Here is a 27,952-nt window from a genome sequence, read left to right on the forward strand (position 1 = left end):
TATTGTTGAGAACATTTGCCCTCGTGTTTCAGACGGGCGTCAGTTATTCCCTTTGCTTTGGTGCAGGCGATCCGTGGTGAAGATAACCGTTATGAACGAGGACCCGTCAGTGCATTTGCAGAGCAGCAAAAACACAGTGACGCTAAACCTACCGTAGAGTAACAGGTATCAGGTGACAGTAGAATGAACAGAGGTACCGTAGCTGCTTCAAACGGTTTATATATTTGTCCTATTACTATACACAGACTGAAAATCAGACACATATCTTGCGATTACATGGTGTCTTAATGTCCGTTATACATCCTCTTCTTCTATTTTGCATTTGAACACTGCATTGACATGCAGACGGGGATCCCTGCGTGGATCCATAGGAGCGATTCACACTGTACAAGAGACATAACATGAGTCACGTACAACATGGAGAGGAACTGGTGGGCCCTCAATATAAATAAATACAGAATATATACAGCACACACACACACATCGAAGTGATTACAGCCTGATGTAATAATTCAGTGTGGTTTCTGTAAATCCGTTATTTTGATCTGAATCATTTCCAGCTCATTTCCTGATCGGCAGCGAGCGCCACTGGCTTCAATTAAACAGATAAAATAAAGCGTCCATCATCCGGACTCCTTACGAACACGACGAGTGGTTAGGAGAGACGCCGAGGGAGTGTCTCGGTAACAAATAGAGCTCTCAGAGGTCTTAGAAAAGAGTTTAGGCATCTTTGAAAACGGGTTAGCTCTGCAGTGCGAGGGCTGAAGAGGATGCAGGTGGAGCCGCCGCCGCCGCCGCCACCGCCTCCTCCGGATCCCTCCGAGGCTTCTTGCAGGTGAGCGCCAGCAGCAGCAGCATCGGCAGGTGCCACAGGCTGCAGAAGAACAGCTTGCGGGCGCTGCCGCGGTCGCCCTCGCGGTAGAAGCGGAAGGCCAAGTAGCTGATGTACAGGTTAATGGGGAGGGAGACGACGGGGAAGGTCCAGGTGGTGACGTCCAGCACGGGCGCCAGGGTCGACAGGCCGATCAGGCCCAGGCTGTGGCGCAGCGCCACCCGCTTGCACATGCCCGGGTGGGTGACGGACATCATGCGGTAGCCGCCGCGCGAGTAGTCCTCCCTCAGGTTCCAGCTGAGGGCGTTGAAGTGAGGGAACTGCCAGCTGTACAGGAAACCACCCATCAACAAAGCACCTGGGGGGAGAGGGGGGAGAAAATAATGAGGAGGGAGGAGAGTCACGGTGCAGCTCAGCGTGCAAAATATAAAATGATGATGGAGAGCAGCAAGTCAGACGGCTCACTAAAGAGCATCAGAGTGTGATTCAACAAGCAACTATGTTCATTATCGATTCATCTGCCATTTAATCTATAGATTAAGTTTAGTCAGTGAACGTTTGGCATCTGTGTTTGATGAATGTCTTCGGGTTTAAGAAGTTCTTTTCTCAGCCACCTTGACATACATGGTGGGCCCCTTACGGTCCGGGGCCTCTCAGCCAGCGAGTCATACCTTGCCCCAGACAGCCGGTGGCAGCCGTCCAGCCCATGACGGGAGGTATGGCACCCACCACGGCTCCCACCCAGGTGTTGACGATGCTGTGCCTCTTGAGCGGAGTGTAGCAGCAGGTGTAGAGGAAGATGTTGAGGGCGCCCAGGAAGCCCGTCAAGGGGTTCACCACCAGCGTGAGCAGAGCCACGCCGGGAATCCCACAGGCCAGAGCAAAGGACACCGCATGGAGGGGACTGATAGGAAGAGGAACAGAGGAGGACGATATGAGAATCAGGGAAGAGAAAACACACAAAGGCAAGTTTAAAAAGTTTATTTTTTCTTGATAAACGACAAGTTACAAAAACACAGATTCAGACTCAGACAAAAGCCCCATAACTGCCATGGGAACTATGGGATGATAAAGTTTTGTGGGCTTGTGCAGACACCAGATAAGACAACGATAGCTCCACATGTTCAACACACACACACACACACACACACACACACGCACGCACGGGGGCCACACACTAACAGTCAGCAGCCGAGCATGGCTGAGCCTCAGAACGGGAGGCTTAGAGGAAGCTCATCTGATAAGAGTTTGTCAGGGATAAAAGTAGCCCTGCAAGATGAAGAGCATGTGCACACGCCAGAGATCAAAACTAGCTGAAGAAAACCACTGCGGCTCAGGCTTTTTAGCCGGATGAGGACTTCCTCCTCCTCCTCCTCCTCCTCCTCCTCTCGTCTTTTATTGAAAGCAGTGACGGCGAGGTCTGGTTCAAATTCACCAGTAAATGCTCCATAAATTAAAGAGAGAGGGTAGATTAAAATCTTGACCAAACGCAGGCCCCCTTTTCTTCAAAAAGCTGAACCTTTTATTTTGGTGGTGTGGCCGAGCAAGGAGATTGGTGCATTAATGTGATTAGTGGTGTTATGTCTGTTTTATGTGGGCTGAGGTGGGGCCGTGCAGGCTGGCTCAGCGGGGGTCGGGGGAGGGAGTGCGTCACGTGGTCTGAGGCGGGTTTACCGTCCTCCGCTTACAGTCTGACACAGAGTCAGGTGGGTTAATGTCGACACAGAGAGCCATGATGTGGCCCTCTGGTTAGACCACAAGTAAGGCCGAGGACCCAAATGCAAAACTTTAGGTTAAAGAAACAAGATGATTCTACTTCAAACTTAAGTTACCTGGTAAATATTCAAGTGGAAGCCTTGCCTACAACACGGAGGCTTCAGGGACCGGTGTAAAACTGACTTCTGACTCCTACAAAGACTAGACATCGCACTCAGAAAATATACTCACAGAAAACTTAACAAAACCAGTTAAAGTTCATTCTTGACCCTGGAAATAAAGTGAACTCAACAGAGCAAACTGATGCGGTGCGCTGCAGCTGAAAGAGTCCTAAATCATAACTGATCTATGTTCCCTCTCTTAGCAAGCTGAAAGCTATTCAGCATCGCCGCAGGCGGAAACTCCACAAAACCACTACAAAGGACGGGGGGGGGGACTGTCATCCACATTTTACAATAAGAACAATAAAAGGTGGGAAAGACGATCCACCATTGTAGCCCAGACACAAGATGACAAACTATTTCCGAGACTCGCGTGTTGCCGTGCAGACAAGACTTCCGCAGCAACACAGATGTAGAGGAAGGGGCGTGAGTCGGGCATATGCAAAGCCTCGTCCTGGAAATGTGTAAAATCTGGACTTGTGACGGCTTGTTTGACAGGACGGTCCAGCCTCCCATCTGCCCCGCCGTGAGAGAGAGCCAGAGATCTTGTGTTTCTGACGGACACACACCTCCTCTCCTGTCAGCGGGGACGGGCTAAAAGCCAGCGAGAAGACGCCGTGTTTAGATAGCGAGAGAACATCTTCAATCACCGGCTCAGCAGCACGAGAGTCCACTTTTAAACAGCGTGTCAGTGAAGAATTCCTGAACACTGGGACGAGATAGCAGTGGGTCAAGCTCTAGGTTTGGTACTAACACACCGTTTCAGTTCTAAAGTGCCTATTTTGCTGGTATATGTCGGTAGGCAACAGAGGCTTCTAGCTTCCACTTGTTAGCTGCATGTGGACTGGACTGTTATGGCGTTTTCGTCCTCTTATGTCAACAGGTTGTTTGCTTTCGCTCCAGCTGAATACAAATGAAAGGAGAGCTCTATTCCTGTAAGAGTGAAACGCAAAGGAGGCAGTTTCCTGGCACTGACAATGGGTGAGGAGGACATGTGGTTGGTTTGTGTTGTTTTGTTTTATGCATCAGGGAATATCTGTGCCTGCTGCTAAAGGGTGGCCGGCTCCCAAAGGGGGGGGGGCCAGGTAAAGACGGGTGTGTCATCCAGTCAAGGAGTCAGATTAGCAGGAGTTCATTGAGCACCAACGCCGAGGTTATCTGACATCTAAACAGTGGAAGTAGCAAAGTAAGGGAGGTCAGGTGAACCACACCCTAACCCCCCGACCCTGTCCCTCTACCAAGCGTTCATTCCACCCGACAGGCGTACCGGCTGTACCGGCAGCTACCGCTACGAACAGACGGGCGTAAATCAACACGGATATTTGCTCAGTGCTGCTGCTTCATTTAAGGTGTGGTCATTATTTTATCGCCTGCAAACACACAAACGCTTTGACGTCACAAGTCGATGGGTCATGTTTGGCCCTTAGAAAAGATGTCCCTCATCGAGCCTGGTCAAGTATAAAGGTCAGGGATCGAGACGACTGTAGCAGACGTTCGTCCTGTATGAACTGCACAGAAGGAGCCTGTGAGGCTCCGTAGCTGTCATGTAGTGATGCTGGGCTGCTTCTATACTGAACTGATCTCTGGCTGGGCTGTCGTGTGCGGATGAAGATGCTGTGTCAAATCTTTCGAGACAGAAGACCACGAGGAGGACAAATGCTGCTGAATGAGCACAAAGACGGGACACGGTACCTGATCTGTCCCCTGACGAGCGGACGGTTCTTTGTTCGGTTCATGTTGGAGTCGAAGGGCACCTCGAAGTACTGCGGAGACAGAAACACAAGAGGGTCAACACAGGAGACACGCACGATATGATGGACTACTTCAGGCAGCTGGGACAATCCATCACTTTGGTTGTCAAACTGAATCCATAGCGTTGAACACCTCCCGACACTGCAGCTCAGAAAAAGAACAGATTATGGTTCATTTTCAGCAATGTTGAGGTGCTACGGTTGGGCTGAGACACAACACTGCAGACAGACAGATTTACAGCACAATCATTCTGCAGTTGCAAACAAACAAATGTGTGCAGGAAAAGAAATGTAAAAATATAAATTCCTAAATATCACATATTCCACCATGTCTTTCTATGCAACATCTGGAGAGACACAATGCGACGGGAGTGGTGGTAGCAAACCTCTGAACCGAATGCTCACCCCGCACTTTGAGAGTAAATGGACTGGAGGTGGAAGGTGGAGGCGGCGAGCTGTTGGGTGGAGGTGGTGGTGGTGGGTGGGACGTGGTGGTGGGTGGGTGTTCTGGGATACAACTATGTGAAAAACTACTTATACTCCTGTTTTATGATCTGCTCTGGAGGAGTATGCTTCAAAGTGCTCCCATGAGATTGGCAATGTGTGACTAAAACGCAAACACATGGGGTGCTTAAACGCAGGAACTAGCTAATCTGTGTGTGTGCAAGCGAGTGTGTGTGTGTGTGTGTGTGTGAGCGAGCATTGTGCTTGCCTGCATAAGAGCCTTTGACTAATGAAGAAAACAGATAAAGCACTTAGACGACGGAATATCGAGAACCATCTCTTGTGAAATATGGCTCACATAAAATATCTAATAAACAGATAATCCACTTTTCTCTTCTTAAACCCCAGTTTCCAGATTTACTGCACTCGTAACGTCGGAAAGCCACCATATAATAAAAAACAAAACTCCTGGTGGAAATAATTGCATTTCATTTCGTATAGATTTTCATTTTGAAGAACATTAGGGGGGCGGGCTGCACCATTACGGTCGGATGCACAAGATCTCTCACGAAACTTCTTCTCGATACTCGACCGAGACCTGGAGTTGAGGTCCGAATACAAATCAGAAACGGGAAGTTTAAACATGCTCCATAACAATTTGTCCGTCTTAGATGAGGTCTAGGGAGGAAGACCGATCCTCTCAAGAGCCGAAAAGTCAACAATACTCAGAAACGACCGACGAAACGGCAAAACTGAATCTCCGTTTCAGCCGTCAGTTACACGTTCCCCTGGTTTACGTGGGTCTTCTTGGGAATCCAGTCCAATTAATCGCAGCGAGCCAAGTACAGCTAACGCTTAGTCACAGTGCAGCTCTGGCCTACAACAGTTATAGAAGTAGGTAAATATATCTTCTTATTTGGCCTCAGTTACTGCTGACATTGCAACAGCACTGAACCCCTTCAAGCACTCAAAGACATTAAAACTAGCGGTTGAATGAGTTCCCTCCGTGCGCTGCAGAGAGAACTTCCCGCTTCCCTTCCACCATCTCTGGTTGAGTTGCTGGCCGGTTTCTGACTGGACTGGGCCCGAGCTGATGCACAGCTGTGTATGCGGGCTGTGGGACCCTCAAGGCCCGAGCTGAGGTGTTAATTCTATTTCCTGGGTCAGGAAATGCGTCAGGGAGGTCAGGGGCCGCCCGAGAGAGAAATGCACTTTGTGGCCGGGGCCCGAGCAGAGCGGTGCTGAACCAGGCCTCGATCAGGCCCGGGGCCAAGCCCGCTGCAGCGCTGCTCACATAAAGAAAGGATCTACTTAGTTTCCAATAACATCGTCCCACATGTAAAGAAATAAAAAAAAGACTCTTTGTGCTATAGCAGCGCTCTGTGCATTGTGGCCCCGCAGGCATAAAAAGGCACCTGTACTGTAAACAGGAGAAACAAAGAGCTTTCCAACGTGAGAGAAGCATCTGAACACACAGGATCTACCGTGTTTGGATGAACCTGTCGTGTTTGTATTCGGGTGATTTGACGCGAATGTCAAAGTCGGCCCACTGCGTGCGCTGTCGTCCTTTCACAGTTGGTCCGGCTCTCTCGTTCCTCCCTCTCTCTCTCTCTCTGCCTTTTAAGTCGTGAGTGCCTCATCTGGTTCGCATCAGCGGCCCTCTCAGCCCGGGTCATTATTTCCGCCCCAACGCCGCCATGTGTTACAGTGAGCGAGGGCATTCACATAATTGGTTTGTGTTGTGAGTTGCTACAGGTAGGTCTGGAGGTTTTTTGGTGCAATTTAAAAATGGACACGTCTTCAACCTGCACTGAGTTGAGGTAACATGACTGTAATTAGCTGGCATGACGTACGGTGGTTAAAGCTCCATGTCAGGTGTGTAGTTTTAGTGCCGCTAGTAAATGCTAACAATTCTACCATACATGTGAATAAAAAATTGGGCATACTCTAAAAATACTGTATTGAATTATATTGTAAAAGGTGAATAAAATATTGTTAATAATGGTAAGTGTTTCTGTTGCTATTTAAAAGGCAAATATATGTATTATTTACAATCTGTTAAGGTCATAAAAATGAATTAATAATTACAAAAATGACAACTTTTTTTCATTTAAAGACTGATTTGTTTCTCCTTTATGCAACTGAAGCACTATGCACACTTATTAAATTAAGTAATTACTTTATTGTTGCAGCAAGAAGGTTCTTGTCTTTGGCACAAACTATATATTAATGTTCAAATTGAGATTATGTGATGACGTGTGCACGATGCCTCTGGCGAGCAGACGTTTGTTTGTTTAGCTCGATGACACATCGTGACATGTCCCATTGTGACTGCGGGCTGCTCCGTTTGTTGTGACCTCTGCCGAAGCTCTCATGATTCACTCACGAGCATCATGATGGCTCGTTTATGATCTGGGGCGTAACATCGTCGATACAGAGGCGGCTGTGGGACTGAACCGGAAGTTACGGAGAGTCTGGCTGCTGCTATCAATTATGAACCCAAACACACACACACACACACACACACACACACACACACATAAAACCCATAACTGTAGGGACAATTATCTGCCAGATGAGGACGGAAAGCAGGCGAGACCAAAGTGAGAGGCGGTGTACGGTTGCCAGATCCTCCGTGCCATCAAAGACGGAACGTGATCCACCACCAACCACCAGGGCTCCACTGATAACAGGCTACAGCCTACAGACAGGCACTTCCTCCTCTTGTGTGGAAGCTACGGAAGACTTTGTCTTGATAGAATTTATGGCGACACAATAGCAGTAGGAGTTTAAAGAGCCAGTGAATGAAAAATACATTTTCTCAGTTTTGATGTCACAGTACAGACGTTTAAGACGCTCTTACTTGCGCTTCACTTGGACTGCAACGGCTGCTTTGTTTTCACGAAGTGTGTAAAACGTTTGACTTCACTCAGTGGATATTGTGAACCTGTACAACCACTAACAACAAAGTACGATGAACAAGACCGAACATTAGACAGCCTTATACTTAGATTTCTGCACCAGCCATTCCTTGTGCTCCCCGTGGGAGAGGAGTCGTCTAATCAACACCACACTTCCCATCAGTCAGCAAGGACAACAATAGGAAGTGCAGTGCAGGTCAGAGCGCAGCGATACTGTAACTACACACTGTGTTTACTGGAGAGGCAAGAGTGTGCCTAAACACACACACACACACACAGCTGAGCAGCTGGCCTAAACAGCGCGTCTCTCTCGCTCTGCTGAGGAGAACCCAGGTGCTCGGGCTAAACCCAACAATGAGACCAAGTCATCACTTGTCAGAATGTCACCTGTTTGAATGGCGGACTCAAACATCCACCGGGGGGGTGAGGGGGGGGGGGGGGGGGGGCTGGCGCTCAGCAGCACGCGAGCCAAGACCGCTTGAAAAAAGAAAAGAGCAAAAGCACGAGAGCTCGCAAAGCCCCCCTTGAACACTGACTGTGAACCGTCTCTGATCAACCACTTGACAAACAAGCAGCCAAAGATTTACATAGATTAAGCTTTCCTCAGAAGTCAATTCAGCGGTTCTGGCAGACGTTCGTTTGACAATGTTTTGAAGTCAAATGAAAGAACAAAACAGACTTGGCATGCAACCTGACTAGTCACAACACACACACACACACACAAGCTGGAATGGCAGGTTAAGGGTATTTCAATGTGGTTTTGAACGCTAGATGTGGGACTGCTGTTCTTCTGATGTCTCTTGAGTCAAACCAACAGTCTTGGAGCTATGCGAGCAATGTCCCTGAAGAATCTGCCGAACGCCTCTTTAAACTGTTAGCAACAACCTGCGTGAGAGTCAGTGTGGAGTCGTGAAACGAGAAATAAAAGTCAGAAAATATAGAAGACGGAAAATGGTGAAATGGCAAATAAGAGAAGAGATGACGACGCAGGAAGATGAACTTAAAAAGCAGGAAAGAATACGTAAGATAAAGCGTAGAGAAAGAGGGGAGGCTGAGCAAACACATTGTAATTAGAGATGGGTGGGTGATGGTTTATAACCGGTATAAATGCCACACCGGTAGAGATGTGGTGCCATGATATGGATTCAGCTATACAGCATGGATTATCATCGTCACATTATATAAAATGCATCATGCATTAACCCGCATGTTAACCTGTGCAACTAACAGTGTAGACTTCCCTTTTTTTACGTTAAAAACTAAAAAGATGAAACGATGCAGGTTGCACGTGGTTTGGTTGTAAAGCATCTGTAAAGGAGTCACACAGTAAACACAACCAGAAACTGGATTTTTGGTCATAAAGTGTTTAGAAAAAGAGCGCGGAGGACATCTCCATCACCTCACTGCTGTCACTGAGGAAACAGCAATATTTAGTTCACACTATCTGCAGCGGAGGTGCAAGATAGAAACAGGAGACGTGTGTCCGTGTCTGGAATGCTGCATGCGGACAGCTGGCAGATGTTTGCCGGGGTTCCTCGCCCTCCGAGATCCTTTGATGTGATGAAATGATAGCGGATCCGCTGGTGTGATAAGACACGGAAAACTCAACTTGTCTGCACATTCGTGAGAAGAAGCCTTAATAAAAAAAACAGGCCCTCGACCACAGAAACCGTTAGTCCACTCATTCTGATTGATTTGATTTAACAGAACGACAGATCTGTTAAACTACTTATCGACCGGGACCAAAAAGACAGATTAGTCGACTAATCACCTCACGTCTGCACAGTGATTCGTGTATGTGATCAGAATCAGTAGATATTTTGCTTCAGGCTTTCAAAAGCAGCAAAGTATAAACTACCTGTACTCCTAAATACCAGAACTGCTTCTAGACGCCCAAGTCTCCCTTCGTTCACCCCTGCAGAGACTGCAGTACTGCGTCCGGCCAAACAGTGGATCACGTCTCCCCTTCAGCTGTGCGCTGACCCCTCACCTCTTCTTCCTCTCTCCACAGCGCTCTGTGTAGAGCCGTAGGCAGCGGTCCAGCTGGCACCGCCTCTCTTCTGATTGATGGCCCGAGTGCGGGACAGTGAAGTGCTAAACTCTCCTTATGTTAATCAGCCAATTAATGGCGAGCAGAGCCTTTGCCCTGATCGCTCCCTTTGCAGCGTGGAGATGTGTTGAAAAAGCCGTCTGCAGAGCAGAGGCTCGCTGTACTCGCACTGTCTGGGCCACGAAGAGAGGGAAGGACTGCTGGAGCAAAAAGAGAGGAGGAAGCTTTGAAACAGAAAATGAAACGCTAAAAGAAGAGGATTATTCTTACACGCTGATTTCTTCCAACTCATCTGATCAAAGGAGGCCGTGACAGCTGCTGCTCGGCCTCCAGAGCAACAAAGAAAAGTTTGTCTGTGCGCATCTGAAAGATATAAATGTCTATTTCGGTTTGGCGTAGAAGACCAACTCGATCTGGGTGAATATGTTTCTTGTGTTTAGAAGTTTAGACGTGGTGTCTAGTGTGTCCGATCCTATCAGCGTTTCCATCAGTAGCGTGGCGACCGGGCCACAGTGCCTCCTGGTGTGAGGGAGGAGTCGGGTTACAAGGCCAACTTTGGGTGGACGGCAGCAAATCTTTAGGATCAAGAGACTCCCTCTCTCTCTCTCTCACACACACACAGGGATTCTTCATTACAGGGAATGTTTGTTTAAAGTCACAGTAAGAGCAACTGCCACTTATGACCCCGGGGCCTTAATTCATAAATTTGCCACTTGAGTCAAAATATGCGTCACACCGCAAGAATGTGACACACGATAGAATCTTTGGAGCCCAAATAACTTTCAGTCAAACGGCTCCAGTTTAAAATATTAATCTTCATTTTGTACGAAGCGTTTTCATTTTGCCACTGGACTTGACACCGGGCCGCGCTGGCCGGCTGACACGGTTCCACTCTACTGTAAACATATCAACTGTGCAAACAAGACAGATTCCTTTGTTGGAGAGCCGGCCGGCCGTATCTGTAGTCTGAGTCCGATAAGTTAACGTTCCGACTAATGAGGGCCTTTCACTCCAGCTCCTGATTACAGTTAACTCTGCACACACTCGACTGCTTTCTATTCAGTACTCGCATACTGTGGGAAAACATACCGGTGAAAGGCCAAATGCATGGAACTAGGCTGGGTGTGTAAGCGTGTGTGGTCATTTGTTTAAAGAGAAATAAACAGTCCTTTTCCGGCATCGGTGGGCATTTGCAAAATAACCGAGGGTGTGACTGACGTGACATGCGGTTTGAAAGGCTCTCAACAGTTTGGGTGCAGTTGAAAAAGAGGCATGTGCATGACCGTGTGTATGTTTGAGAGAATGCGAGTGTTTGGATATTTTTCGTCTGCAGCTGTGTCTGACCACAGGGAGACTGGAACGGGTGTGAATGTGTGTGTGTGTGTGTTGGCTTTTAATATGGCTCTGATACGGCTGGTACCGGAGATACTGAAGAAAAAGCGCCTCTTGGAAATTAGAAGCGCGCCGACGCATATGAAGGCCCTCGCTGTTCTCTCAGAGGCGACAGCAGCCGTCAGCACCTCTGGCAGATTTGTATTTGCGTCAGTGACCCACGGCAAAGCCCGCCCCTTCATCTAGACGGGCTCATTCAACAGGCCTTTCAAATCACGATGATGAGGAGCCCAGAAGAAGACACACAGTGAGGTCTGGTTCTCCTGCACAGCGTTGCCTTTTAAGGAGATCACGTCGAAAATTCTGGATGAAGGTCAACTACCTATTAATGAAACAACTCCACTTGGCAGGAAAAAAAAAAGAAATTGGGTCCATGTTAAATACAGCCAGAGTGAATAACCCCCATCATTCCATTGTATTCCTCTTATTTCCCAAAAGTTTTCATCTGGAATATATATATATATTCTGTTAGTTATTGTATTGGATATCTCTGGCTTGTGTTCAGCACTCACAGGTCTCATTCTGCCTGATTTTCCTCCCAGGTGAGCTTGTTTCTGAACACTTCCGGCTATACAGTGTTCAATCAGCATCTTTGTTCTCCCTTCCTTTGTCCTCGCCAGCATGTTTCTGTAAACAACACTTCTGATCACACGCATGCAGCTCAGGTTGGTGCAGTGCACGGCGGTTTGGTTCAGGGACAAGGCCAACGAACGACTGGAAAGATGATAGCATTCTCTCTATTATGAAATATGTGAGAGCAGATTTTCAGGCTGCGTCTCTTCCATCTCTCCGGTGAAGGAAAACTGCTAACAGACTAAATCCTCCGGATACATAAACTCATGTTTACGGAGGTAATGAATCAAGTAAGAAGAAGGGAAACTTTCTCATAGACTTCTATACAATCTGACTTTTCTTCTTACAAAGAGAGCACATTGTTAACATTAATATTCTGCTTTGAACTGGCCTCAATAAGCAGGGGGGGGGGGGGGGGGGGGGAGTACTCCTCAACCATCACATTGGGCTGGTGGTAAATAACAAAACCCAACTGTTACATCTCTTATAATAAACTACAAAGACGTGTGGTTTTCAGCCCATAAACTCAGTTTAAGATCAGTTTGCCAACTTCTTTCTTTATAGTTCCACGTTTGAGTGACAGGAAACAGAATGAGGAGAAGATTGAACTATGTTTATGTGGAGGTGGAACATTTACTGATACACTCACCGCAAGGCCGCAGACAGTAAACACGGGCAAAGAGGAGTAAATAATTTATCCGTGAGTTTCAATCTTGTTTGCCGGGGCGAATGGGAGGAGACTGTGAACAAAGTTCCTGTCAGAATGTGTCCTCCTCCACTGCCCCCCTGAGACGCATCCTTTGCTTCCATATTCTCTGGATCTTTGCATCTCTCACTATCCCGTCAAGTGGAAAGGCAACCAGTTAGCTCCTCAACGGGTTCTAAGAGCGAGCTGTCAACCATCTGTCCTGTGAGTGGAACAGGACTTCAGGATGTCAGGATGCGGCGTGACACAGCTTCCAGTGTTCCAAATAACAATAAAGACTAAACGGTCACGATAACATCGACACAGTGAGTCACAAATGCTGAGCAACAAACATTCTTGCTTGTGGAAAATGATATGCAAACTGTGCAATACAGAGTTGGAGTTTTGACCACATGCTACCCAACTAGACTCCAGAATCATTTTAATGCTCATCTGTTACTTTGTGTTTACCTGCAGCCATTTTCTGACCAGTGCCCCATATGTACGTCACTCTTTAGCTTCATCCATCATCAGCTCCGGAAAAAAAACATTAAACATAATTTTTTTTTGTGTGGAGTTGCTAGATTTACAAGCCCGTCGTGGCGTTTTAGTTGCCCGCTGTGATCTTTGTTGTTGAGGCCCGGGCTTGTGGAGATTTCCTTTTCTACTTTACAGCATACCGTATAAAGGATGTAACATAGTCTTAAAACAAAGACGGATATTTCAAAGTGGTAAAGCGCCATTAAAAATTGACGGCTGGTGAAATTGGAGCCGCTCTTTCCCCCGACCCACCCCGTCTCTTCATAAGCAATTACTGCAAGAGAAGCGTACAGATAAAAAGGTCTGCAGGCGGGAGAAAGAGCAGAAGCACAGGACACAGCACCACTAACAGCGGAAATGTTTAATCCCCAGGATCTGGGTAAGACTTTCAAACACACACACACACGTACGGGCATAAGCACTCGTGTGCATGCGCCCTGATGTCTATCATTCTCAAAGTGATTACAGTTGTGTGGGAGTCAGATGAATGGGAACACCGCGGTGGCTACTTGAATAAATGACTGCATGGTGACATTAACGGCATTCAGAGTGAGACACGTGTTGTGTTTCAAGGTCTGTCTTTGTGTGTGTGTGTGTGTGTGTGTGTGTATATTGTGTTTGCGGCGCGTGGGCAGACAGACAATGCCATAGAGAGGATGAGTGTTACACGAGTCCTCACAGAACTGAACCTCAACTGTTATAGAAGGTCTCCTTTATCACATGGCAAGTATGCTTATGGGAGGAGGACTAATTAAAATGCCGTTTTTAAAATGCAACTTTGGGAATGCATAAAGCAACACAGACTTAATGACAGAGGCCCCTTTAAAGCACAGTAGACACGTCACTTGTTTCTAAAAGCTAGCTTACAGGTGAGCCTTAATAATAAGGGGAAACACTAAGACGTACAGCACAGAGGAGTTACCCACAAAACACTGCCTCAAATAAAAGAGTAGAACGAGAGTCAAGCTGCACACACCTAGAGACACACACACACTTCGGTCTGTCTCGGTAACCAACAGTTAGCCGACTACATGAAAGACTGCCATGTCATCACACACAGCTCAAGACCCTTTTAACTCTCCGTAGTGTCTCCTGTGACACGGAGACAGACAGAAGGTCCACACCCAACCCCAGCAGGATTACCCTGCAGAGGAGAACAGGTGGACAGAACAGGAGTAATGCTACACTGAGGCTGAGACACAAAGGCAGACTTCCTGAGCCCTTTGTGCTCGGTAGAGCCGCCATCACGTAGAGAAGGGCAGTAGATGCCGTGTGGCTCCGGAAGACGTTAAAGGGGGATGCTCACGAAGAAGATTGGTAGGCACAACATTCTTCATGGATTTAGCCTCAAAGAGCAAAAATATAATGTAGGCTGATGCACACTGGCTGATATATAAAAAAAAAGAAGTTTGATTTGAAAACATTGGAGTGAGATTTATCACACAAAAAGCCATTAATGTTTGGAAACAGGGTCCAGAGGGAGGTGGGGACAGCAGGCTTTTCACCGCCTCATTTCAGATCGGTTCAACGCTGAGATTAGATGTTTTAATGAAACAGAAATAATGTCCAGGCACTGCAGTGGGCTTTATCTAATCACCTGAGGTGCACCCGTAACATACACAGAGAAACACGCCTCTAAAGCTGTGTGCTTATGCATTTAAGGGTAGATAACACACATTACAGGAGGAGATATAGCGCGCACTCTACTGGAGTAAACTATATCAGCAGATTTGTGCACGTAAGAATACTATCTCTGCAGCAGTATACATGTTAACAGAAAAGCTTTCCAAAACGTAAATACATCTTTTTGTGTCCTCTAGTCACACTGAACTGCTTACAATATTCCTGAATATAGCTCTCTAGAATATTACTGCTCTTAAATGTGACTATTATGAGAAGAACCACAAAAAAAACACAAGCTTGTATTGTGTGCTAAATATCCCCCGGAGCTTTGTGTTCCGGGTATGCTGTGTGCTTACATAATGAAGGGCTGAGGACTTGGGTGGCACTTAAGATTCAGGATATTCAGCCTGAATAATAGTCATTCTCCAATGACTATTATTCAGGCTGCACATCCTGGTGTTTCGAATTTTCATGTAATGAGGAGCAGAAGCCGAAAGCACCAGAAACGATTTCTCTCGCACTAGAGGGGTGAGAATGGACAGCGAATCTGTATCGACGGTACCTGGTGATAATAACGCTCGGGCGGTACAGAGGACCTTACAAAAGCTCTGAGCATTTTCCTTCAATAGATGAGGTGAAACGCACTGCATACATATTCAGAGCAGCCCTTTACTTAAAGCGGGGGACACCAGTTTATTTCCCTTGGAGGGCCAAAACTGAAACTAAAAAGCAAGCACCTATTCTGTTGTATCGTTGAGAAGCAAAATGGTACTAAGATCCAAAGTATTCTTAGTTAAATGTAATTCTTACTCTCACTCATGACATCTGGAGGGACAAAATCTGACCTTATGGCGGGCCAACTTTGGGCAGCCCTGATTATTATAATCCATAGTGATGGAGAAAAGAAACGAGTTAAATCAGTCAAAGTTTTGGCAAATAAAATAAATCTGCAGCATTCCCTTTATGTGTAAATTGGGCAACATGAACACGACCAGCTGACCCCAAAAATGATCATCTGGGTTTAACCTACTTGCAAGCTTTAAGACAATACATGCCTCTTTCAGAAAATAGCAAAGTGGAAATATAATTTAACTCCACAAGTGCCATTAGACACAGTTAAATGAGTTTTAATAAAGTCATACAGTACAGATTGTAAAGTCTTATGACACAAACGTTGGGCTAAAAAAATAGACTTTTGAGAATGTGAGACACACCCATGGCTCAGGGACAGCTTTGGTCGGAGACCATTTTGCTCTCCAGCGCCGATGCCCTAAAAGCTTTTGGTTTGAATCACATTAGCATTCAGCATTGGCTCACGGGCACGCTGTAAACAGGGCTGCTTTTGTTAATTATCCACGGATCTCAGCGCTACAAAGAGTGTTCCTACTTGCCTTTGGCTAGGTTACCTTCGGATAGAGAGGGTAAACTTGAGTTTATAGGGGAATGAATGGTTAACTGTACACGACCACATAGGCTTGATGCCCTAAATACACGTTGTTTTCTACTTGTTCGTTGATTAGCTACTGTAACACCGGAGGCAAACTTCTTTTTTTTTATTCTCATGTCTGAAAAAGGTCAAAGATCAAAAGCTTGCGATGTATCAAAATAAAGTGCGTCGATATCAGTGAGCTTAGGAGCCGTTATTGTATCTATTTGTACAATTATCTCTCCTGCAGCTCAACAGAAGAAGGCCAAACAACACAATAACTAACACGTTTCAGCTCGGCAGAATAAAGCAGGTCATTTAACAACATTTGATACTCAACACTCACTGATTTGAATAAAAACAAGTATTCATCTGACTACTATTAGCATCCCAAAAGACATTCTGCATCACTGCTCATATTACTTTCACTTTCTTCATGTCATGTCGGGGAACGTTGAGCTGCTCAACTAAACCAAAAACATTTGGGCAAAGTCTTGGCAACAGCCAGCGGTATTACATCCACTGAACAGGCATGCAGGCGTGCTCTCTCGGGCAATAAGCTGCAGCATTAGTGCCAGAAGAACTGTTTGTCCTCGTAGACATCAACGTGCCACAATATATTTCAGAGAAAAAGCAGCTCCAGAATGGTTTATGGACATTGAAAATGAGCACCTACACGGGTCCACAGAGCTGAATATGCTGCTTTCAGTGCAGCTGGTTAACGCGGTTAATCTACAACAAGTGATATATAATATGATCCTCACCTGTGGACCGTAAATAGTCACACTCTACTTTTAACCTGCTGAAACTACTGCCACAAGAACGAACACGTGAGAGAGAGAAAACAAGAGTCTTAGTTGGTGTAACAACATTTACTCAGCTTGCATGAGGTCAGCCATTGACAAACGCAGCGTTCCGGTGCAGAAGGGTTCATTGGTGGCAGACAGTGCTGAGGTGGGTGGTTTCCTCCCCTCTGACTGGAGTCTAAATGGTGTCTGCATCGCACCGTGTTGGTCACTGAAGCCCATAATCACAGTGTTTTGTGAAAGACTAAAGGCTAATCAGCGAGGTGGAGAGAGGAGCGGGCCCCACCTGCCCATCAGTCAGTCATGTTCAGGCCCTCGGGTGACGGAGACTCTATTGTGGCGAGGTGTTTGCTCAAACAAGCCGTGTCTCGGGGAGACACTTCGCGTGTGAGTAGCGAGCGCAGTGTGAAGATGACGACATGTGGTGTGCAGCGCCGGTGAGAAGCCACGTTCACCGCTTCTTTTGAAGTGAGGACACCCTGTACTTGTGTGTAAAGGCTCGAGTACAGAAGGATCAAAAAGAATGTGGAGATGAAGTCATGTATGTATTGAGATGTATAATGATGGAAGATATGTTGTATGTAAAACACAATATTGTTACCGCTGATCCATCAGTCAGTGAATAACAACCAATGAAGGTTGATTTCAGAATTATACAGCCTCCCTTTAAACATGTGAATATAGTATATTACTGCTATTAGCCATCTTAATATTTGCCTTATAAAAGTAACATTATGGTGTAATTACTGGAGTCTATAAACAGAGGTTATTATATCGTATTGTTGAATTGAAAAGTGATTCAAATCTGACTCTGGTGGACTCATTACCTTTGATAAGGTCGGTTTTATTGACTGTGTGAGGTGAGAAGGTATTTGAAGGATTCAGTAGAAAAAATAAATAAACATCCTACAAGTGCTTTATCAGACTGCTGCTGTTTCCTGCCAACGCTCTTTTATAAATGAATGGACTCCAGTGAGTTCCTCCTGCACCTTTAACTGTTTCAATCCCTCCACGATGATGGAAATGTACCAAATGTATACGGACAACGCCAACAGCTACATCAAAGACAGTTGGGTTATTTTGAACTCTTCAACTGGATTCAACGTTTATAAATCAGAACCGGGACTTCATCAGTGGCACGTTGGCACTGGTTCACAACACATTATCCCTGTGTAAAGCACAGACGTGGCCAAACCCAAACACATTAAAGTGATATAAGATTGTGAATAAAGGCAAGTTGATGCCAAAATCTGTTTAAAAGAAAGGTACATCACATAAACAGTTGGAAACCAGCATAACATGTTTGTATCTATGCCTAACCAACCTTTTGCCTGGCAACAGTACTTGCTCCCTCAGGCAGTGTCTTCTTGGGGGAGTACAATAGGTGGATTTAGCCGTCATGACTTTATCAGAGGAGAGCATCTGTCTCCCGTCTGAGGCTGAAAGAGATCCATTTGTACATTTGGAAACGGATTGGCACCCCGTGGCTGATGAAGACAAAAGCCTTTAAAGAAATTAACTATTTAACACGCTGCCTAGTTAAATATTCATTTCAATGAACCGAGAGAGACACCCATCGAGTCCTTCTAGCTCGGCAATTAAAAAGGAGTTTGCGCTCCTTCTCCCGGGCTGAACGAACAGCTTGGTGAAGATCACGAAAAACAAAAACGTCAAAACCGTGGATATCAAAGGTCAGTGTGCTCTTTTGTTTTAGCTAAGCTGGAAAACAAGATCTTCAGAGCAGCATCTGCACGAGGAAATGATCTCGCTTTTTTCTTTGTTAAATCGCCCATATGGCCGAGCCTCTGATGTGTTTGACCGTTAACTCTAAAAAAAACATAATCCTCTGACAGACAAAACACATTTTTGAAAAGTCAATTACATCACATCGCCGGTGGAACTAATGAGACGAGCACAACTCTGTCTTACGATACCGTTGAAGCTTCCAACGCAAGAAAAGAAATACAGTACCCGTCAATAAGGGGCTTGTTTTGAAGGTATCTACTGCAATTCATCAAGTGGATTCTGGTCTGAGAACGGTGGGGGGAATGAAACTAGATTGCACAAGAAGGACGGCGATGTCATCATGCAAGAGGTATTCTACAGCACCCGTTTGAAAGCATATCTTCTGTTGCTGCTTCTCAGCGGGGAACAGACACACATCCAGCGGTGGAAGGGTTTCACTTTCTTTGAAGAGGTCAATGGATGGCGGGGTTTTGGCGGCTATGAGGTCCTGTTACAACTAATGATCCTCTCGAGAGGTACCGTGTTACGGGAGGGGCCTTAAACTACAATGAGAGGCGCCCAATCCTGGAGAACTGTCGTGGCAGCCTTGACTGCTGAGGCAGACGGCTACCACCTACTGCGCTGCTGATGGACCATTATCTACATCTGGAGTCCGTCTGAAGCAGGCATAAAGCATCCCACTGGAGTCTCAGCCTGAGAGGTGAATGGAGTTCATTAAATACATGTATCGGCTAATCGTTGTCTTCAACACTGGCATAAAGACTCCCTGAATTTACTGCAGAGATTTATTTAATCCTCAGAGGAAACTCATACAAATCACCACAACAAAATGTCCTAAAACAGCTTATAAACACAATCTCCCCAACATGCTTTGAGTTTTCTTCAATGTCAATTTCTTCAATGTTGTACATTTTAAAGTTAAATGCATAAATCTGGTGCAATTTGAGAACAAGATGAAGAGGCTGGACCTCTGATGAACTTCTCTTTTCTCTAGAAAACACATTGGACGTCAGTGCTGCCCCCTCGTCCACTAAGATTTCGTTAGTCGATTAGTCATATTTTTATGGTTTGTCATGCTTAGTGACATATTTTCAAACGTATGAGCATACGTTTGGTAAGCATTTAAAGTGGTCCTTTTGTCAGAATTACTACTAGAACAGCTCTATTGGTTGTATAGATATGAATGGAGATCACATGACAAAAAAAACAACTATCGTGCACCTTTCATCTGTTCTTCATTCCCGGCTCATTTTTAACAAACAAAACTTACGACTTCACAATAATTTGAAGGATGTTATAATCACACATAAAAAGACGACTTGGTTTTCGTTTATGCTGACATGTTTGTTTACTTCATGACCACTAAAGACGGAGGCCTGTGTACAGAATGAGCTACATTGTTCATCTGACGAGGACGTAAACAGTCTCAAATCAAAGCTGACAGTCAACGTTTCAGCTTCATAATCAGTCTTTCATTTCAAATCAGATGTGCTGAAGCAAAGACACAGCCTTAATACTGTCTGACTGCACTGTAATATAAAGATGCAACAACTCTACTGTGCTGATGTTACACAATTTAACCAAGTGTGATTTAGGGACTTTCACAAACACCCGCGAGCACATCTGCATCAGTACAGTTTACCCGTACAGATTCATGCATCACACTGGCTGTACCTAAATATGTGAAATAATGTGAGCGAGTTTACAGGATCGATTCTGATCATAATTCAGGTGGCAGCACAACACTCTGACCTCCAAATGTGTGGATCAATATGATGAAGTAGACTGCCACTGCAAACAATACAGATAGTAGGAATAAAGATCACAAATGTGACAACAGGCCTGAATTGTAATGCGCTCGTGTATCATTAGATTCTGAGGAGCTTGAACATCCTTTTTAAGATGAAAGCGTGAGCTTCCACTAGATAGTGTCTTTACATAACGGCACCACATTGTGCGTTAAGATCAAAATAACATCAGAATGCAATCAATTCGAATTAATTTCCATTATTCTGCTGATTAAAAGCTTCTTCGTGTAGCTTCAGAAATCATTTAAATCAGTGTCATGAATGCTCATTATAGAGCCTTTTTATACAGATGCAGTGTTAAGTGGTTTCTCGGTCATGGTTTTACGTTAACGTTTAGGTTATAAAATGATTTAACCGTGGTTAAATCCTAATATATGATTCGTCATATTCTACATCTTATAGCCGTCTGCACGAGCTGTCCCCATGTTCAGTCATGCACCCATACACTCCACGGGGCTGACCAAGATGTGCACCGAAAGGAGGCATGCAGGAGGGTAACGAATGCGTGCCTGCACAGGACGAGAGGGAGCAGGGCGTAGCCTCGAGCGGTAGTGGGAGTGGAGGGGCTGGGGGGACTTGTGGGGGCTCGCGTATGCGTGCCAGCCTCAGACAGCTCACCACAGGAGAGACACGGGACACAAAACAAAAATCGCTGTCGCGGTCACGAAAGCAGAGATGACACTCGGCAGTCGCAGAGCAAGCCAGCTTGAATTTTCATCAAAACAAAACACGCGAGGCTGACGTGGTGCGAGTCTCAAGCGGCACTTGTTTGACAGTAAAAGGCCGTATCGGGGCTTGTTTACACTGCCGGGCACCTCGGACGTCCCAGGGGTCTTTTTGGGGCTCCGGCCTGAAACCTTCGTCTGACCCAATTATCCAATTAGCCGAAGCAGTGGGCGGACTGGAAGGTGATGACGGCTGGAACACCTGTGGAGGCCGGGCCGGGCCTGGTGTGTGCGTGTGTGTGTGTGGGGGGCACAGGTCCTGACGACCAGACCGTCCGACACTTTCAGGACTCGGTCCTCTGCAGAGTACGACTCTCTTCGGCTGAACACCTCCACGCAGGCTTTCACGGCGGTCTGAGCAGCCCGACGGAGGTGCAAGCAAAACATCACATGCTTGAGAAAAGTTGATAATTGCCGACCCATGAGAGCTGCTTCAACTGGAAGCTCAAATAATTACATCTCTTTGACTGTCTCCTCTGATTGTAAAAGGCAGACATGACAGCATTAAGTCTTTTGACTGTGGTGAGAAACTGGAGACGGTGAAATGCCATTGTTACGTGACTGCGAGTGCTTCCACCCTTCCGTCAGTTTCCTAAATAGAGTCACATTTTAAAAGGAAACCACAGCATTTCTGTTGGCCCTCCGGGTACTTCCCAACGGGACAAAGAGCAGCCTTGGCTTTTGACAGCTCCACTGAAGGCCCAACTGCCACTTCCAAGAGCAAAAGTGTTTTTTATCTCCCCCTCACCCCCCCCTGAAGGCATTTTCCTCCTTTGCTCAAGGTAATTCAGCAGTTGTGTGGTCACATCCTCACACTCCTCTGTCTCTGTAGATGCCGAGCATTAAGGGATTAGGACCGAGCTGAATCCATAGGACGTGATCTTCACGAGGGTCTATCTCTGCGTTCAGTTGTTTGTTAAGCTTTTGTTTGATTTTTCATATAAAAAAAAGAGACATCTAGCTTTGATCACGTATAACCAGCAGCCACACTTTTTCCAAGATGAAAGGGAGTGCAAATATAGAAAAAAATAAAAAACCTGGCAGCAGATCTGAGGGGAGGATGTTTTTGTTCTCCATTCCACTTTTTCTTTTTGGGATTATAAAAAACAAATGGTTGACCAAAAGTGTTGAGATCGATTACACACACAGGTGAAGGCGTGTCTTTGACAGAAAAGAGCCGACAAAAGTGCGTTAGTCCACAGCGGGCAATTACATGTCACACATGACATCCCCTGTGCTTCTGTGTGTGTCATTACTCAGAGGAAAATGACCTTCTACAAACAAAGCAACACAAACAACTACTGTTACATCGTGTGCAGCGAGGCACTTTTCAGACCAGACGAGCAGAGCGAGACAAGACACGACTAAAAATACGTTTACGCTCCTAATGGCGTTTATCCTTTTAACCATCTTTTAAATGGAAAATGTGTCCGTGCACGACTTTGTCTGAGACAGGTGGCTGTCACACAGATCCCATCTCCAATTCTTGCCAATTAAGACGGTGATGACACGCTGACTGTCCCCAGTGAGAACCAGGGATGAGGGGGCAGAATGGATGTGACTCTGGTGAAGGCTCCGGCTCACATACCAGCTGCTGGCCACAAAAAAAGGACACACACGCACACACATACACACACACACGCCATTTGTGCAAACAGAGAGAAATGTTGAAGTAATATTCCACCAGGATCTCGTCACAAATCACTGTATATTATTCTACAGAAACCATGAGAAGCATTCCCAAAATACCATACATTCTATCACAGAGTCCCTTCCACCCACACGTCTGAAGAGAAATGAATATTTTTAGATGCACACAAACTTGTCATATTGCCTCCTTCATATAGTTACAATCTGAAGGGTCCAGTTATACAATCAAATAAATGTATTGTTATTCTTGACACTTTATTCTTAGTCTACTCTGATTCAATGGATAGTGAAACACTTTGAAAATCCTAAGACAGTGAATATATATATATATATATATATATATATATATATATATATATATATATCACATTAGAATATAGCTTGAAAAGTGACACCAAAAGGTTGAAACACATTTGGCCTGCTTAATTCTGTCATATCATTCAAAGTTCTCCTGTCATTTTCATTTAAGCAAAAAGAAAGAAAATTGACCTGCAAAAATGTGGCTTTAACAAAAGGCCTGGAAAAGATCAGCTTCTCCATAATTCCCAAATTGATAGACGCCCTGACTGTAAGTATTTCCTGCAGGTTTTAACACACACACACTTATCTAATTTGCAACTCGCTACATCTGCTCTGAAATTCACCTTTGCCCATGCTTCACCTCCACTGAGGGTTTGAAACTAGACCTGAGCGGAGGAGGACGACGAGAGAGAGAGAAGCACTGAAAGGCAAATAACATTGTTGCAGTGAAATATGAAGCCGTGTCGTATCCTGACCTCAGGCTGAGTTAGTGGAGAAAAATGAAGACTGACAGCAGTGATGTGAGGGCGCGCCCACAGATAAAGGGACACCCAGGGTACAGACAGTGGCCTCTTACATCACTCAGCGCTCTGAGTGTCTCGGAGCTCCGAGTCTTGGCCACTCAGAGCAGCGTGAGGAGACGGGCGGACATTTTTCAAATACCTGGAGGATATTTACACACCTGCTCAGTGTGAGGTGGGAGTACGGCTCTGTTCAGAGACGATACAATATCAACCTCAGCATTGGACTGATTGACACTATTCAGACCTGACCGCAGAGACTAAACTGTGTAAACATGTTCGCATGATGCACAGGGACGGGGATCTAACTGTACATATTTTAGAGAATGCAATCTCCAAGATGATCAACGTCAGTCCACACTACGTCTGTTTGACTTGGTGGGGCACTTTATTACTGTTGGAAAACAATGAAGACAGCAGTTGGGACGTTGTTGAGGGTAATAGGTAGGAAGGAGGTTGGCCCCAAGGGCAGGAACCTGCAGTGTAATCAGGGCCTTCGCCCAAATTACAGGCCAAAGACACGACTAAGCAGAGTTCAATGCAGGGCTGAGGGAGAGGTCACCCATTACACTTATATTCTTGAGCAAATTCCTACGTACAACGTCAACACTAGACAGCAGAGCGAGGCACTACTTATGCTCGGCATTCTAAGTGAACCGGTACACGAGCTCACCTTCGTTCACCGCTTCGGAAAGAGCTTTCAGCGGGTAAACAGCAACAGCACTACAGTCAGCTCAGTGCGTAGCGAAGGAGGAATGTAGAGTGGGTCGGGAAAAAAAAGGATGTGCTGGTTCGTTCTGCATTTATTTTAGAACACAGACGTCACTAAAAGGAAAACTGTGGATGCGAGTGTCTGTCAACAAGCATGTGCATGTTTGTAGAACACATCAACAGAAATTATGAGAGCAATAGATATCTTGCCAGCTCCGAGACGCACTTTCTATCCAAAAGGAAATCGGTATTTAAAAAATAAACAGATTAAAGAGCAAAAACATCTGTACTATTCAATGCTATTCTTGAAACAATTACACAAGCTACGTGTTTATTATTTTGTGCTTCATAGGACATTTGTAGTTTGAGTGAGGATGTATTATTGTTTGTAGGCAAACCAGGAAGTTAGCATCGCGATGGTTCCCTCAACAAGAGAAACTGGATTTTGGATTATTGCATATAAATAATAACTATGAGGCAAACAAACTTTTATGCAAGAGAATCTTCACAAATATTTATCATTTTTTGAAGCGTAAATGCAATCAGCAGAAGTAAAACGTTAATGTTAGGCTATAAAAGAACGACACAGCGGCCGCATGTCTCCTACGTCAGCATCACGAAGCTAACGGCAGACGAGTGTTTTCAACATGATGTTCAGTAGTTCACATTTAGCCATTTGTTGGCAATCGTCAAAAGCCACAAGTGGGGTTTTCAAAGTATTTTATGTCGTAGAACAAACTATGACAACCTCTTAAGTTTGTGTTAAACACAGACGTTCAGGCATTTAACCAAAAACCCATTCAAAGAACCCACCGACTTTGAGTCAAAGGGGACCAGATGTGCAACAATTCAAACTCATTTCCTGGTTTTTAGTGCTCATTTCTGCAGCACTCCATTGCCTGTAGTCAATATTTCATTTTACACCAGCTACCAGTTTGATACATACACCTGTATAATCCTGCAACAACTCCCATCTTTGTGAAGCTTATTCATGAAATGTGTCGAAGTGAAACAGTGAAAGGTGGTGACATCATTCACACATTAATGAGTTCTACATTCAGAGGGTTTGTGCAGTGATTAGGCCGACACGTGCTGTGCAAAAAGCCAAAACAAACCACCGTCTTTTAGACACTGACATGGACATGCATGGCCTTGATAACTGACCTGGTTGATTGCATTGGCGGTGCAAGAGGCGAGGCATGTTCCCAGGGAGGCGACGAAGAAGATGAGGGGGTCAAACGGCACTGGAGCCATTGCAAAGCCGGCTGCTGCACTCGTCACCACCAGTGCTGAGAACACCAAGCAACAATAAGAGACCAAATTAAAACAGGAGTGAGAACGTTTTCTCCTTTAAGTATTACTTCTTAAAGTAACAGTCAAAGGACACTGCAAATGATTTGCCTTGGTGCTGTGCAAGAATGATTCAATACATACAAGAAACAGCACATTATCATAGGGCAAAATTCACTTATTAGAACTTGTTAAAATAAGTTCAGTGCACCACACAATTGACTTTATGATCTGTATGTTCAGTATGTTCCCAACAACACTCGTAGTTTCTCAACAAACGTAGCTAAACAGATTAACTTTGCTAGATTTTTGTGTTAGTTTGTTTTTTGTTGCTGGAGCAGGTACGGTATATGACAGAGATAAACTCATCAACGTCAGAGAAGGAAGCGTGGGGATTGGATAAAGCGACCCTTGAGACGATCACCTCCCTCGACAGCCGGACCAAACGCCGGGAGGAAAGCGGGGATGGGAGCTAAGCTAACCCAGCCTCTCCACTACCTAGCCTACTGCTGGCTAATTGGTTTGTCTTGTCGTGTTTTTCTTGTGAAGCATAAGTGGAATAGGCGTTGCAGAATGATAATAAACAATCTTTGAATACTTAACTGTCATGCTACAGGCTAGCTCAGCATCTCCACCACTAGTAGCATATCTCTCGATTTATGCAAATATAAAGGTTGTTTGGAATAGACTGAGCACACAGATCAACAGCAGAGATTATGTTGTAGGTCTCGTCTCCTGTAACAATGCCCAACACCAACAACAGCACACTGATGCTTAACAAACGGCAGTAGTTTCATATAATTATTTACTGAGTAAGCCAACATGAAGGTTATCTCGGACACAATGCTTTGCTATGAAATCTTTCCTGCTCGTGTATCTGTAGAAGCAGATAAATGTGTGTTTATACATTTTCATACGCGAGTAGTTCATATTATAGGGAACAAAGATGTTTTGTGTGCTCTACCTGTGAGTTTGATTTTAGCGAGCTTGGCATAGATATCCGGCAGGTCAGCCACATCGACTTTCAGCTGCTTCCACTGTCGGTCTAGACGCGCTTCCTTCGCCTCTTCCGTCTCCACGTGGACATGAGGAGTCTCGGCTGAAGTCACAACACCGCCGGACTCAGAATCTTTCTGTAGCGCCGCATCGTCTGCATCGGGCTCCGAGGTGGATATTCCAGGCTGTGCTTTACTGGTGATATTCTCCGACTGCGATACATCATCCGTGACCACAGGATCAATAGTTGGTATCCTCTGCACCCGTCTTTCGACGCTGTCGTCTCTCTCATCCACAATGGTCAGGGCTGGAGTCGGTTTCGGGGCGGCACGTTGGTGAAGCTCACTGTTGTTCTTTGTTACATACTGAAAGGAAACCCGGTGCAGGAAGTGAGTTAGGGGATGATTAACTGACAACAGACACGCACCATGTACACAGGAAGTTTATGTTCACGGTATGGTTTGACAACACAATATATTTTAACTGCATGAGAAAGCAGACATGATATCGGGCCCAGTGAGAGATACCTGGCGCTTCAGGAAGTTGAGGTGCTGGTACGTCAGCCAGTTTGATGGATCTCTTTTGTGCAGCTGAATGAGGCTGCGAGCGGTCTGGTTACATTGAGGAACATGTTGAACTAATATCTGCTTCACGCTGACACCAACCAAACCTACGAGACGTAAACACAAGGTATATTCATTAAAATAAATACTTCTGTCTGTCTCTAAACAATACACATGAAGAAAAGAAGGAAAAACAAGACAATAACTCATTCATTTTTGCATGGAATAAGATAACACTGTCCTGTCACGTGACAGTTATAAAACCCCACATAACCATTGTTTTAGACGCTAGCATTTCACGTTGTTTGATAGCACATAGTTGCAACTAAATAACTAAAAAGTTGTGGTTACAAAAGCAGTCAGTCATTAGCTGATGATGGTCTCTTCAGATGCGGTTGACTTCTATCTAAGGTCACTGCTAGCCTGTTGCCAAAACATCTCAGCAGCTATAGATAGCTACATGCTAAACTAGCCAGCTAGCTTCCGCCTTAGCTTCCAAGGCTGTTTTAAGCTAGCGCAGATTAAACATTTTACTTTGAAATGCAGCGGCATGTTAAACAACATGAGACGTGTCCTGTTGAGTTACCTGACAGTCTGCCACATGGCGTTTTGTACATGTTCTCGAAGCATAAAGCCGGCTCCCGTTTCTGTTTCGACCCCTTCACATGCAGCGAGCCGCCATTACGACCTCGGTGGTGAAAGAGAACCACTTCCGGGGCAGG

At 45.4% G+C, this 27,952-nt stretch overlaps 1 protein-coding gene across 1 annotated transcript; it reads right to left on the reverse strand.

Moving 5' to 3' along the window:
- Window positions 1-27,904, reverse strand: cox10 (cytochrome c oxidase assembly factor heme A:farnesyltransferase COX10). The gene is made up of 7 exons (XM_079182168.1): window positions 27,817-27,904; window positions 27,195-27,337; window positions 26,636-27,032; window positions 25,546-25,670; window positions 4,402-4,472; window positions 1,504-1,736; window positions 1-1,190 (listed from the first exon to the last, which is right to left on the reverse strand). The coding sequence occupies exons 1-7, from the start codon at window positions 27,845-27,847 to the stop codon at window positions 742-744; spliced, it is 1,449 nt and encodes a 482-aa protein (XP_079038294.1). The 5' UTR covers window positions 27,848-27,904; the 3' UTR covers window positions 1-741.
- Between the last annotated feature and the right edge of the window lie 48 nt (window positions 27,905-27,952).

The sequence above is a fragment of the Pholis gunnellus genome, assembly GCF_910591455.1.
Source record: "Pholis gunnellus genome assembly, chromosome: 21".
Classification (NCBI taxonomy): Eukaryota; Metazoa; Chordata; class Actinopteri; order Perciformes; family Pholidae; genus Pholis; species Pholis gunnellus.